Source organism: Tympanuchus pallidicinctus, unplaced genomic scaffold (assembly GCF_026119805.1).
Source record: "Tympanuchus pallidicinctus isolate F22 unplaced genomic scaffold, pur_lepc_1.0 scaffold29, whole genome shotgun sequence".
In the NCBI taxonomy this organism is placed as follows: domain Eukaryota; kingdom Metazoa; phylum Chordata; class Aves; order Galliformes; family Phasianidae; genus Tympanuchus; species Tympanuchus pallidicinctus.
In genome coordinates this window covers 995,844-1,006,143 of record NW_026294746.1, presented here as the reverse complement: position 1 = coordinate 1,006,143, position 10,300 = coordinate 995,844, and the positions used below count along the sequence as shown (strand labels likewise).

Here is a 10,300-nt window from a genome sequence, read left to right as displayed (position 1 = left end):
GCTCACCTTCCTGGCACGAGGAGCCCATGGAGCCGCGGTGGCAGCGACAGCGGCCAGTCCTGGCACTGCACTGGGAGCTGCTGGCACAGGTGCAGGTGAGGGCACAGTCGGGGCCATAGCGGCTCACAGGACACTCTGTGGGGCAGAGGGGATCAGATGGCTGCGCTACCCCAACATGGCAGGGCGGGCTCTGGTCTGGGTAAGATCTTCTCTCCAATGGGATGCACACAGAACAGTGCTCTTCCATGAGACATCAGCTCCAACAAGGCATGTTTGCACCCATCTGAGGGCTGTATTTTGATCCACCCCCCCACCTTCCTTTCATTTCCCTGCTCACCTCATTGCCCATCCTCACCTGAGTCACACTTGGGGCCGGTTGTTCCTGGAGGACAGAGGCAGAGCCCCGTGATGGGGTCACAGGGCGCGTTCCCCACGCAGTCACAGCGCTGCTGGCATCCCTCACCATACATCCCCTCCTCGCAGCCTGGTTTGGGACAGGAGAGGGGCACAGCTGTGCCAAATGGCTCTGAGGCACCACAACAGAGGGGCTGGGGGCGCAGTACCTTCCTGGCAGCGGGGACCCCGCAGCCCCACAGGGCAGTGGCAGTGGCCGGTGGCCGGGTCACAGGCAGCTCCATGGGCACAGTCACAGTGCTGCTGGCAGTCGGTCCCATGGAAACCCGGGGGACAACCTGGAAGGGAGCATCCAGAGAGAAGCACAGAGCTGTCCTCTCTGAAACATGCCCATGTGGCATCTGCTCAGTTACAGGGAGCAGCACACACGGGCCCCCTGCACCTGCCCACCCCCCCAGCTCACCGTGCTCACACAGGGCCCCATAACGTCCCGGGGGGCATCGGCAGGCGCCAGTGATGCGGTCGCAGGTGCCATTGTGCCTGCAGGCACAGCGCAGCTGGCAGTCAGCACCAAAGCTCCCAGGTGGGCACTCTGTGGGGCACAGCAGGGCAGCTCAGCGGGCAGCGAGCCACCAAGCAGGCTGGGCTGTGTGCATGGAGCAGCTTTACCTAACTCGCAGGATTTCCCAGTCCATCCCAGCCCGCAGGTGCAGGACCCATCGGTGGCATTGCACAGCCCTCCATTCCGGCAGGAGCAAGACTGCTGGCAGCCCAGCCCGTACTGCTGTGGTTGGCAGCCTGCAGGACAAGGGCACAGTGCTGGGTACAGCAGGAAACAGGTGACCTCCTGGGACAGGAGGGTGCCAGGGTGCCCTGCAGGTGCCCTGCAGCTCGCAGTTACCTTGCTCACAAGTGGGACCAACTCTTCCCGGTGGGCACAGGCAGTCCCCGGTGACGTGGTGGCACGTGGCCCCCTCCCCGCAGGCACACAGCTGTGCACAGTCTGCACCATAGCGGCCGCTGGGACACACTGGTGGGAGGGACACCTTCAGCTGCCTTCATCACTGCAGTGCCTGCAGGCTGTGCTTGCAGGGCAGAGCTTTTGCACTTCCCTCTGCCAGAAAAGCAGAGAGGCAGCCATACCCAGATGGCACGACGCAAAAGCTGATGATGTGTCATGGGGACATCATTTTGGCACTCAACAAATGGTGCAAGACGGTGTTTCCAGTGCTAAGACAGCAAATGAGATCAGCTGCAGCTGCCCTCCCACAGCGTATACCAAAGCAGGGAGACCAGGAGCCATCACCATGCTGCCATTCCCCCCCCCATTCCCATACACTCACCAACGCTGCAGTCAGCACCAATGTATCCTGCTGGGCAGTGGCACGTCCCCGTGGTGCACTCACACCAGGCCCCATTCTTGCACTCACATGGCCGCTCACAGCCAGGGCCGTACCAGCCCACAGGGCACTCTGCACAGCAAAGCAATGATTGCATGGTGCCCAGCGAGGCGAGAGCAAGGCATCCACCAACCTGGAGCTATGGGCTCACCCAGCTCGCAGTCAGGCCCGTGGTGGCCTGGTGCACAGATGCAGGCACCGGTGATGGGGTGGCAGTCCTGGTTGGGTCCTGCACAACGGCAGCGTTGGGCGCAGCGCTCCCCAAAAGTGCCGGGCGGGCAGGCTGCATGGAGAAGGGCATTGTGTTTCTGCAGAACTCCCTGACACTGCAAACCCACCCCCGTCCCCTGGCTCAGCAACGTGCTCACACCCCTCTGCCCATTCCAGTGCCCGTGGAATGATCCCTGATGCTGTGGGTACCCACGTGTCTCGCATGCAGCTCCGGTGAAGCCTGGCGGGCAGCTGCACTGCCCGGTGATGTGGTCACAGGGTGCTCCAGGGGGGCAGGCACAGCGTTCAGCACAGCTCTTCCCAAACACTCCGGGCAGGCAGGCTGTGGGGACAGGAGAGACATGGCAGGCCCTCCCTAACCCGCAGCAGCCAAAACCCCAACCCAATGCAGTCTCACCTTTGTCGCAGCGCTGGCCCCTCCATCCGGGGGAGCAGTGGCAGGCACCGGTGATGGGGTGGCACAGCCCTTTGTCCCTGCAGTCACAGTGCTCCTGGCAGCCTGCACCAAAGTACCCCTCCGGACAGGCTTGGGGTGCAAGCAGGGGAGAAATGACAAGTTAGGGAATAAAAAAGGGGCTCCTTTCACTGCATGTGTGATAGCTGAACGACTAAGCCCTTCTGCGAACAGACTCGCGCACAAGTTGGTGTGCAAGAGTCATCTTAACTGCACCAAAGGTTTTTGGAAGGGCTTTTGGGTTAAGCACTGTTTTAAGAAGATCTGGGTGCTGGCAGAACACATGGCTGCAATTTCTTCACTGCTGTTGTCGCAGAAACACCTAAAGCTGCTGCAAACCAAGTATCTGCAGTACCAACATGAGCCAGAAGTCAGCACTACAGCTGCAAAAATCTGGGAGTTCAGCTCTCATGTCTGCTCCAGAAATGAATGCACCACCAGAGCAACTCTCAAAGCTGGTCTATGCAAAGCAGTGAGGGTGTGTGGGGATGGGGAAAAGCTTTGGGTAAGAGCAGGAGCTCAAACCCAAACTCTTTTCAGCCCTCGTGAAATTGTATCTTTACCTTAAAACCACAGCACCCATCCCAAAACCACGGCACTTACCACAAAGCCATGGTACCCCCCCCCTGACCATGGCACCCCCGAGCCTCCCAGCTGCTGCAATCCAGCCGTTCAGCTCTGCACTGAGCAGGCCCCGCTCCCGCACCCCCACATCCCACCCCCCCTACTCACGGCTCTCACAGATGCTCCCACTCCACCCAGGTGGGCACTGGCACTGTCCCTGCAGGTCACAGACCCCCCCGTTCAGGCAGGCACAGCGCTGCCCACAGCCCTCCCCATGCCCGTCAGCGCACGCTAGGAGAGAGCAAAAGGCAGAGCTGTCACTCCAAGGGCAAACCACCCCAAAATGGGACCGGCTGGTGGCAGAGCCCATGTCCTGATGCTGTTGGCAGTGTCCTTACCCAGCTCGCAGGCCAGCCCGGTCCATCCCATTGGGCAGGTGCAGTGCCCCGTGGCGGGGTCACACGTCCCCCCATTCTGGCACAGGCAGCGTTGGTAGCAGCCCATCCCATAGAAACCCTCTGGGCATGCTGGGGGGAAACCAAAAGGCAATCAATCAGAAATCCATCCCAGGTGTGTGCCAAAGGCAAAGCTGAGCCTCCAGCGACGTGCCCAAGGACAGGAGGGCATGGAATGAGGATCCTAAATTCTCTAAACCTGAAACCAAACCCTAAAGCACCCTTTTTCCCCCAACCCAGTGCCAAGCTGAGTAATGGAGTGCAGGAGGAAGCCTGTGGCTGGAGGTGATGGAACAAACGGCCACACATAGGACAACCATGAGAGGAATGGAAAAACACGTGGTGCCTTCTGAGCCTCCACCGTCCCACCACTGCTAAGAGGGGGACTGAATTTATACGCCCCACTGGGCTGCCTGATCTCTCAGAAATGTCTCAGCCCTGGCGGTGGCACATAGCCCAAAAAACACTGTGTGAAGGCAACAGCCATGGTGAGCATCAGCACAAAAAGCCATTTAAGCACATGAATAATGCTCTCGTGCTCAATTGCACTGAGCTGTGCCCGAAGGCACTGCAGCAAGCAGCCAAGCCCTCACCCTGTGCTGCTACAGAACTGCGAGCCAGGGCAACTTGTGCTGCACTAGGAGATCTCTTGGCACCTGTCTGTGGGAATGAATGGGAAGTGCTGATAGTCTCTTGCCATCCTGCCTTGCTATCATCTGCCTCAGGTTTTTGGATCTACTGCCGCCATTGAAAAGTGCAGCTCAGCCCAAGCAATGGCATTTCTAGCACCCACAGCTAGGTTGGGCAGCCACAAGGCACATTACCTTGGTGGCACGTGGGTCCCATCCAGCCAGCAGCACACAGACAGTGGCCGGTGATGTGGTCACACGTGGCATTGTTGGAGCAGCTGCACACCTGGCTGCAGCCCTCACCAAACCTGCCCTGTGGGCACGCTGCAGGAGAGACACAGCTGTTAGCAACAGGCATGCGTGGCATCACCCAGTCCCACCAGCAGTGCCTCCTGTCAGCAGGAGAGACCAGCAAGCAGCCAGACCATAACAACCATCTTGACCCCATGGGTTGTTGCTCTTTGGGCCGTGCATGCATTGGTTTTATGGTGCTACATGTAGAACCCACAGCAGCATGCTACGTGTGGCTGCTGCTCCAACACATGGACACTGTTATCCTTAGCGTGACATCATGTTATCTGTGAGGGAGCTGTTCTGCCAGGATCCCCAGCCCTTGTCAGATCCAGCAACAACATGCACAGCCTTCAGGAGCAGCCCCTGAACCAGGGACCTTTGCCAAGAGGATTCCATGAGGCTGTGTCTGCTCCAGATCGCTGCTGGGCAGTCCAGGTTTGAAGCACCTTTGAACCATTCCAGTCTGCAAAGCTTGGCTAAGAGCCGTGTAAGAATAGAGCCCCTCTGGAGAGATTTGGTATTTCCTCCTTGGCACCTAAATAGAGGCAGCACACAACGCTGCCCCCTCTTGGCACGAAGAAAACAGAGCCTGGCCAAAACCTGGCACTGCGTGGTGCGTGGAAACAGATGTTGGGATGACAACAGCTCCATCAGTGCTTCAGCGCTGTGAGATGTGGGCTGGGGGCTCTGCTGTTCTCAGCAGCAAAAACAAACAAACAAAAAAAGGCACGAACTGAACCATGCCAGAGGGACCTCAGCATATCAAGACAAATCCCTAAGGGAATTGCTCTGCACACCCAGTGTTGGAGCAATAGCAAAGCTGTATGTGCTGCATGGGGTCAGATCCAGCCCTGGGGACACTCACCACGGGCACAGTGGGGCCCGGTCCAGCCCGGCTGGCAGTGGCACTGCCCAGTGATGTGGTCACAGCGGGCTCCATTCTGGCAGTTGCAGGCGTGCCGACACTCAATGCCATAAAATCCATCCGGACAAGCTGTAGGGAACAAAGCAAACAGCCCAGAGGGTCTGTAAGAAGAATGGACGGCTCTTAGGGGTGCACAGTGGGTGAGCAGACACCCAAGGATCACTCCATGCCCTGGGCTACGCACAGTGCTCACAGAAGGTCCCCCGCCAGCCCGCAGCACACGTGCACGCCCCACTGATGTGGTCACAAATGGCCTCATGCTCACACTGACAGCGGTGCCGGCAGCCCAACCCAAACCATCCTGCTGGGCACCCTGGGGAGAGAGCAAAGAGCACTGAGGAACCATCCTTGGGACTGTGCTGCAGTGGGAGCACAGGTTAGGACAAAAGGGATCTGGAAGGAGATGGCCGCCTCGTGTTTCAAACGAGAGTCCACTGCTATGCACCCACACACCCACCAGAATGGCATCACGAGGACAGAATTACCACTGCCACAGCACCGACCCTTCCCACAGGGCTCTGGGAAACAAACCTGAGCCCAAACTCATTGCAGCACACACTCACGCTCCTCGCAGTGGCTGCCCGTGTGGCCGGGATCGCAGGCGCACTGCCCCGTCACCGCATCGCAGCTCCCGGTGCTGCTGCTGCACTCGCAGACATTGGCACAGCCTGGACCCCAGCGCCCCGCGGCACAGCCTGCAACACAGGCACAGCACGGGGATGGCAAAGAGGCCAGCCCCAGCCTAGCACTGCACAGCTCAGAGTCTCCTATGAACGATGCACGATGATGCAGGCGCTGTACCTCTCCGGCAGTCGTGGCCCATCCAGCCGGGTGCGCAGCTGCACGTCCCCGTCACGGGATGGCAATGTCCCTCATTCCCACAGCTGCAGGTTTGCTGGCAGTCCTGGCCAAACCAGCCGGGTGGGCACACTGCAAGGCAGGGACACGAGCTGCAACTCCGCAGCGAGCCCAGGGCACAGCACACACAGCCACAAGCACAGCGCTCACCATCGCGGACCCAACATTCACCATGACCCCAACTCTCCTTAATCCTGACACTCACCATGACTCAAGGTTCACCATCACGAACCCAGCATTCATCACAACCCTATGCTCACCATCACGGACCCAGCACTCACCATCATAGACCCAACACTTATCACGACCCAGCACTCACCATCATGGACCCAGAATCCACCATGACCCAATGCTCACCATCCTGGCAGCGGCTGCCAGTGAAGCCCGGTGGGCACACGCATGCTCCCGTGGCAGGGTCACAGCTACCATTGTTGGCACACTCAGGACACAGTTCTTGGCAGCCGAGGCCCCAGCGACCCTCTGGGCAGGCTGCAGCAATCAGAGAGAACAAGGGCAGCTCAATGCCTCTGGTAAGTGGCACAGAGCAGGGTGATGGCTCAGCTTGGGACTGGAGATGGGCTGGTTCCTCATTGCCCTTGGACAGGGACAAGGGGCTGCATGACCCCCATGCAGAGAGCTGGCAACCAAAAGGGCAAGGTGGGAAGCCTAATTTCTTGTTAGTGGATCCCCCGTCTAGTTTGTATGCTTTTGTTTGGGAATAAACGGCCAGCAGTGAAGACAACATCTCAGTGTTTGTTTTATAAACATCCCTCACTAAGTGCTTGCCTGCCAGGGCCCTTGTGTCAACTTGAGATTCACATCTGCTGCTGAGGAGCAGAGCTCCTGGCAAAGCATGCTAACCTGGCAGCCACTGTCACCCCGCAGGAGCTGCACGAGGGACGCAGACTGCTGACGGCTGAGCAGGGCAGCTGAGATGCTGCAGGGTTGGGGACGGGGCCAGCTCACTGTATTTGGAACTGTTAGGAACAGGACATCCACACTCCATCAGTGGCTTCCAGCCGCTGTCACGCAGCACCAGATGCGCTCACCTTGGGCGCAGTCGTGCCCGGTCCGTCCCGCTGCGCACACACACCGCCCGCTGACCGCATCGCAGGGAGCCCCGCTGCAGGAGCAGAGCAGCAGGCAGCCGGCCCCAAACCGCCCTGCAGGGCACTCTGCAAGCAAACAGCAGTGAGAGCTGCAGGTGACAGAGCTGCACACAGGCCAAGAGCCACTGAGCTCCTACAGACCTCTCCGAGCCCCCAGACACACACCACGCTCGTGGTCTTTTTTTGTGTGTTCCTACAAGACACACGTGCACCAGCACTCACAATTAGCGCAGGAAAAGGCACCCTAGCTCGTAAATTTCGAGTGACACAGTGGAGTTTTTGTTATTCCTGCTCTGTGCTAATTGATGGCAGATGTTTGTCTTCACCCTTTAATCATTTCCAGGTCCCAACAACAGCCAAAAGCCTCCTATTTCTGTACAAATATTTGTGTTATTTCCTGTGACTCCCCCCCTGCAGGCTTGAGCTCCTTTCTTATTCCTTTTATTAACTATCCTCAGCTGAGCACCCGGGAGCTGCAGTGCTGCTGCAGCCCTTTGGAATGAATGGATGCAATATGGGATGCAAGAACCTACTGCGCTTCCACTTACAGCCTTGGGGTTCTTACAGCAGAAGTTAAGCTGCCCAATTTGACAGCAGGAGGAAAACAGGGAGGGTGAGCATGAAGCAAAGAGAGAGGAACTGCTCTGGGAATTTCATACAGAGGCAGAAGTTTAAATCCTAATGTGCACAAAGTACAGAATCTGCCATGTGCAGATCAAACAGAACTTCAGCAGAGGAAAAAGAACAGAAGGGGAAACACAATGCCATTCTTCTGGGGACTGATGGTCTGGAAGTAAAAGGATATCAAAGGGAGGAAAAAAGATAAATGATATCTGTCACCTTCATCTACAACAGCAGGGATGCCCACAGGGCAGGAGGCAGAGAGAGCCTGCCTGTCTTCCTTTTCTGAATAAGGATCTCTATGCACAAGAATCCTGCCTCCCTCTCTAAGCTCCCAGCTCTACGAGATCCCAGATTTGGGTCATCAGAAGCCACTTCCAACCCCACCACCTCACCTTGGTCGCAGTTCTCCCCATGGTAGCCCTGAGGACACTCCTTCCAGCACTGCCCGGTGACGTGGTCACACTGCATGTCTGGAGAGCAGCTGCATTTCTTCCTGCAGCCCTCCCCATAGCGGCCAGGCTCACACTCTGGGGACAAAGATAGCATGTTTAGTTCCTAATCTAGGCAAGCAAGAGGCGCAGAGGTCTCAGGAGGATGGAGCCTTGCAATATCCATCAGGACACTCACTGCTCTCGCAGTGCACACCGCGGTAGCCAGGCTTGCAGCGGCAGGAGCCGTCCCGCTTGTCGCAGTGCTGCGTGTTGGGCTGCACACAGAGGCATTCCTCGGAGCAGCCGGGGCCAAACGTCCACTTGGGGCAAGCTGCAGGGACGAGGACAGGGCAGGAGTGACCCTTCTGTTACAGCACCCAGCCCAAAGGCAGCATGCACCCATAACAGAAGCGTACCCAAGTGGCAGTGCCGCCCGTACCGGCCAGGATCACACAGACACGCTCCATAGATGCGATGGCAGCGACCTCGATTGGCACAGTTGCATTTTTTCCTGCACTGCTTTCCAAAAAATCCTTTTGGGCACCCTGGTGATAGGGATGGTGAGGCGGTTTGGGTCTGTAATTTCATGTGTTGCAGGATAGACACATACCAAAATCGGAGTACATCGTCACAGACAAACCTAGGCACAGGGTGCAGTGAGGGAGGGACTGCTGTCTGACCAGGAAGATGCTGGGGTCTCTGATAAGGGCAACAGGATTCCCTGTACCAGCTCAAAACTGAGTTCTCCACATGAGAAGCACACGGACGAAGCACTGTGTCAGCAGAGAGCTGCAGCACAGCCCTCCCCAGGTGTCCTGGCACTGCTTGCTTTAATCTCACCTTCCTGTTCTCTCTGCACCCTTCAACCACCTCCTTCCTACAGAAAGAAAAGCTCCAGCTATCTCCTGCCTTACTTCATGTTCTCCTCCTTCAGTAACAGCTTCTGTATGATCCTAACCCTCCATCTGTGGCCAAATCCCTCATTGTCTCGTCACTTCCGTGCCCCAAAGGTTTTAATTCTTTGGGAGCAAGGAACACCCTCAGATGGGGGTGGGGGGGGAACCAACCCCAGCAAATACAGAAGGCTCCAAAGAAGCCCATGACAAACACCTGACAGAGATGCTCATTGCTTTGCCAAGGGAAAAATACCAATGGAACACAGCTGTTTCTCACCATCCTCACAGTGGATCCCAGCCACGCCAGGCGGGCAGCGGCAGGTGCCGGTGGTGGGCTCACAGGTGCCCCCATTCTGGCACAGGCAGAGCTGGCTGCAGTTCTTGCCGAAGGTTCCGGGTGGGCAGGCTGTGGGACAGAGGGCACAGCTTTAACAGCATGCACAACTGTGGGTTTGACCTCTGAATAAAGTGCATTAGGGTCTATGCACAGCACCACTCACTCTGGTTGCACAGCAGCCCGCTCCAGCCAGCCGGGCACTCACAGCCTGTCCCCTCCACGTTGCAGGTGCCCCCATTCTGGCAGTCCTCACATGTCAGGCTGCAGTCGTGGCCAAAGGTGTTCTCCAAACAGACTGCAACGAGACAAGACGGTGAGATGCCCTCCCCAAGACTGCCCCCAGCAACCCCAACATTACAGCCTGTGGCTGCTCGTGCATCCACCAGGCACAGACCCAGCACCCACCATTCAAACTGGAGGCCTCCAAGCAAAAGGACTGCAGCCATGAAACACCCACCGAATGTTTCTGAAAGCGTGTGCTCTCCTCTTGCTTCCACCTCTTCCTCCTCCTCCTCTTCGTAGTCGTCGCTGAAGAGCTGGGTGAGCTCATCCTGCAGGATGGCCACGTGGGGGACGGGGCGCATGATGGGGCGCCGGGCATCCAGGGCTTCCACCGAGTTCTCTACAGCTGGGGGAACAGCCACAGAGACCACAAAGTCAGAGGGAGAAAATGGAAAAGAGCTCATCTGGGGGTGGGGAACAGTACAGCACTTCTACCATAACGAAGGGAAACCAGAAC

The 10,300-nt window shown here is 57.7% G+C and overlaps 1 protein-coding gene across 12 annotated transcripts in view; it reads right to left on the bottom strand.

Annotated features, from left to right (window-relative positions):
* MEGF6 (multiple EGF like domains 6) overlaps positions 1-10,300 on the bottom strand; it is a 36,119-nt gene that overhangs the window by 1,130 nt on the left and 24,689 nt on the right. For 6 of the 12 annotated variants that reach the window (XM_052691966.1, XM_052691970.1, XM_052691962.1 and 3 more), the window contains 23 exons: positions 10,019-10,189; positions 9,725-9,856; positions 9,502-9,630; positions 8,745-8,873; positions 8,525-8,659; positions 8,290-8,424; positions 7,214-7,339; positions 6,522-6,653; positions 6,108-6,236; positions 5,870-6,001; positions 5,491-5,619; positions 5,247-5,375; positions 4,283-4,411; positions 3,402-3,530; positions 3,172-3,294; positions 2,383-2,511; positions 2,179-2,307; positions 1,906-2,037; positions 1,698-1,826; positions 1,256-1,384; positions 1,024-1,152; positions 356-946; positions 7-135 (listed from right to left, as the gene is read on the bottom strand). In XM_052691966.1, the coding sequence (XP_052547926.1) occupies positions 7-135; positions 356-946; positions 1,024-1,152; positions 1,256-1,384; positions 1,698-1,826; positions 1,906-2,037; positions 2,179-2,307; positions 2,383-2,511; positions 3,172-3,294; positions 3,402-3,530; positions 4,283-4,411; positions 5,247-5,375; positions 5,491-5,619; positions 5,870-6,001; positions 6,108-6,236; positions 6,522-6,653; positions 7,214-7,339; positions 8,290-8,424; positions 8,525-8,659; positions 8,745-8,873; positions 9,502-9,630; positions 9,725-9,856; positions 10,019-10,189 (3,486 nt within the window). Of the gene's footprint in view, positions 1-6; positions 136-355; positions 947-1,023; positions 1,153-1,255; positions 1,585-1,697; positions 1,827-1,905; positions 2,038-2,178; positions 2,308-2,382; positions 2,512-3,171; positions 3,295-3,401; positions 3,531-4,282; positions 4,412-5,246; positions 5,376-5,490; positions 5,620-5,869; positions 6,002-6,107; positions 6,237-6,521; positions 6,654-7,213; positions 7,340-8,289; positions 8,425-8,524; positions 8,660-8,744; positions 8,874-9,501; positions 9,631-9,724; positions 9,857-10,018; positions 10,190-10,300 lie in introns of those variants that run through there. The other 6 variants (XM_052691972.1, XM_052691969.1, XR_008208788.1 and 3 more) reach the window with 6 other exon arrangements.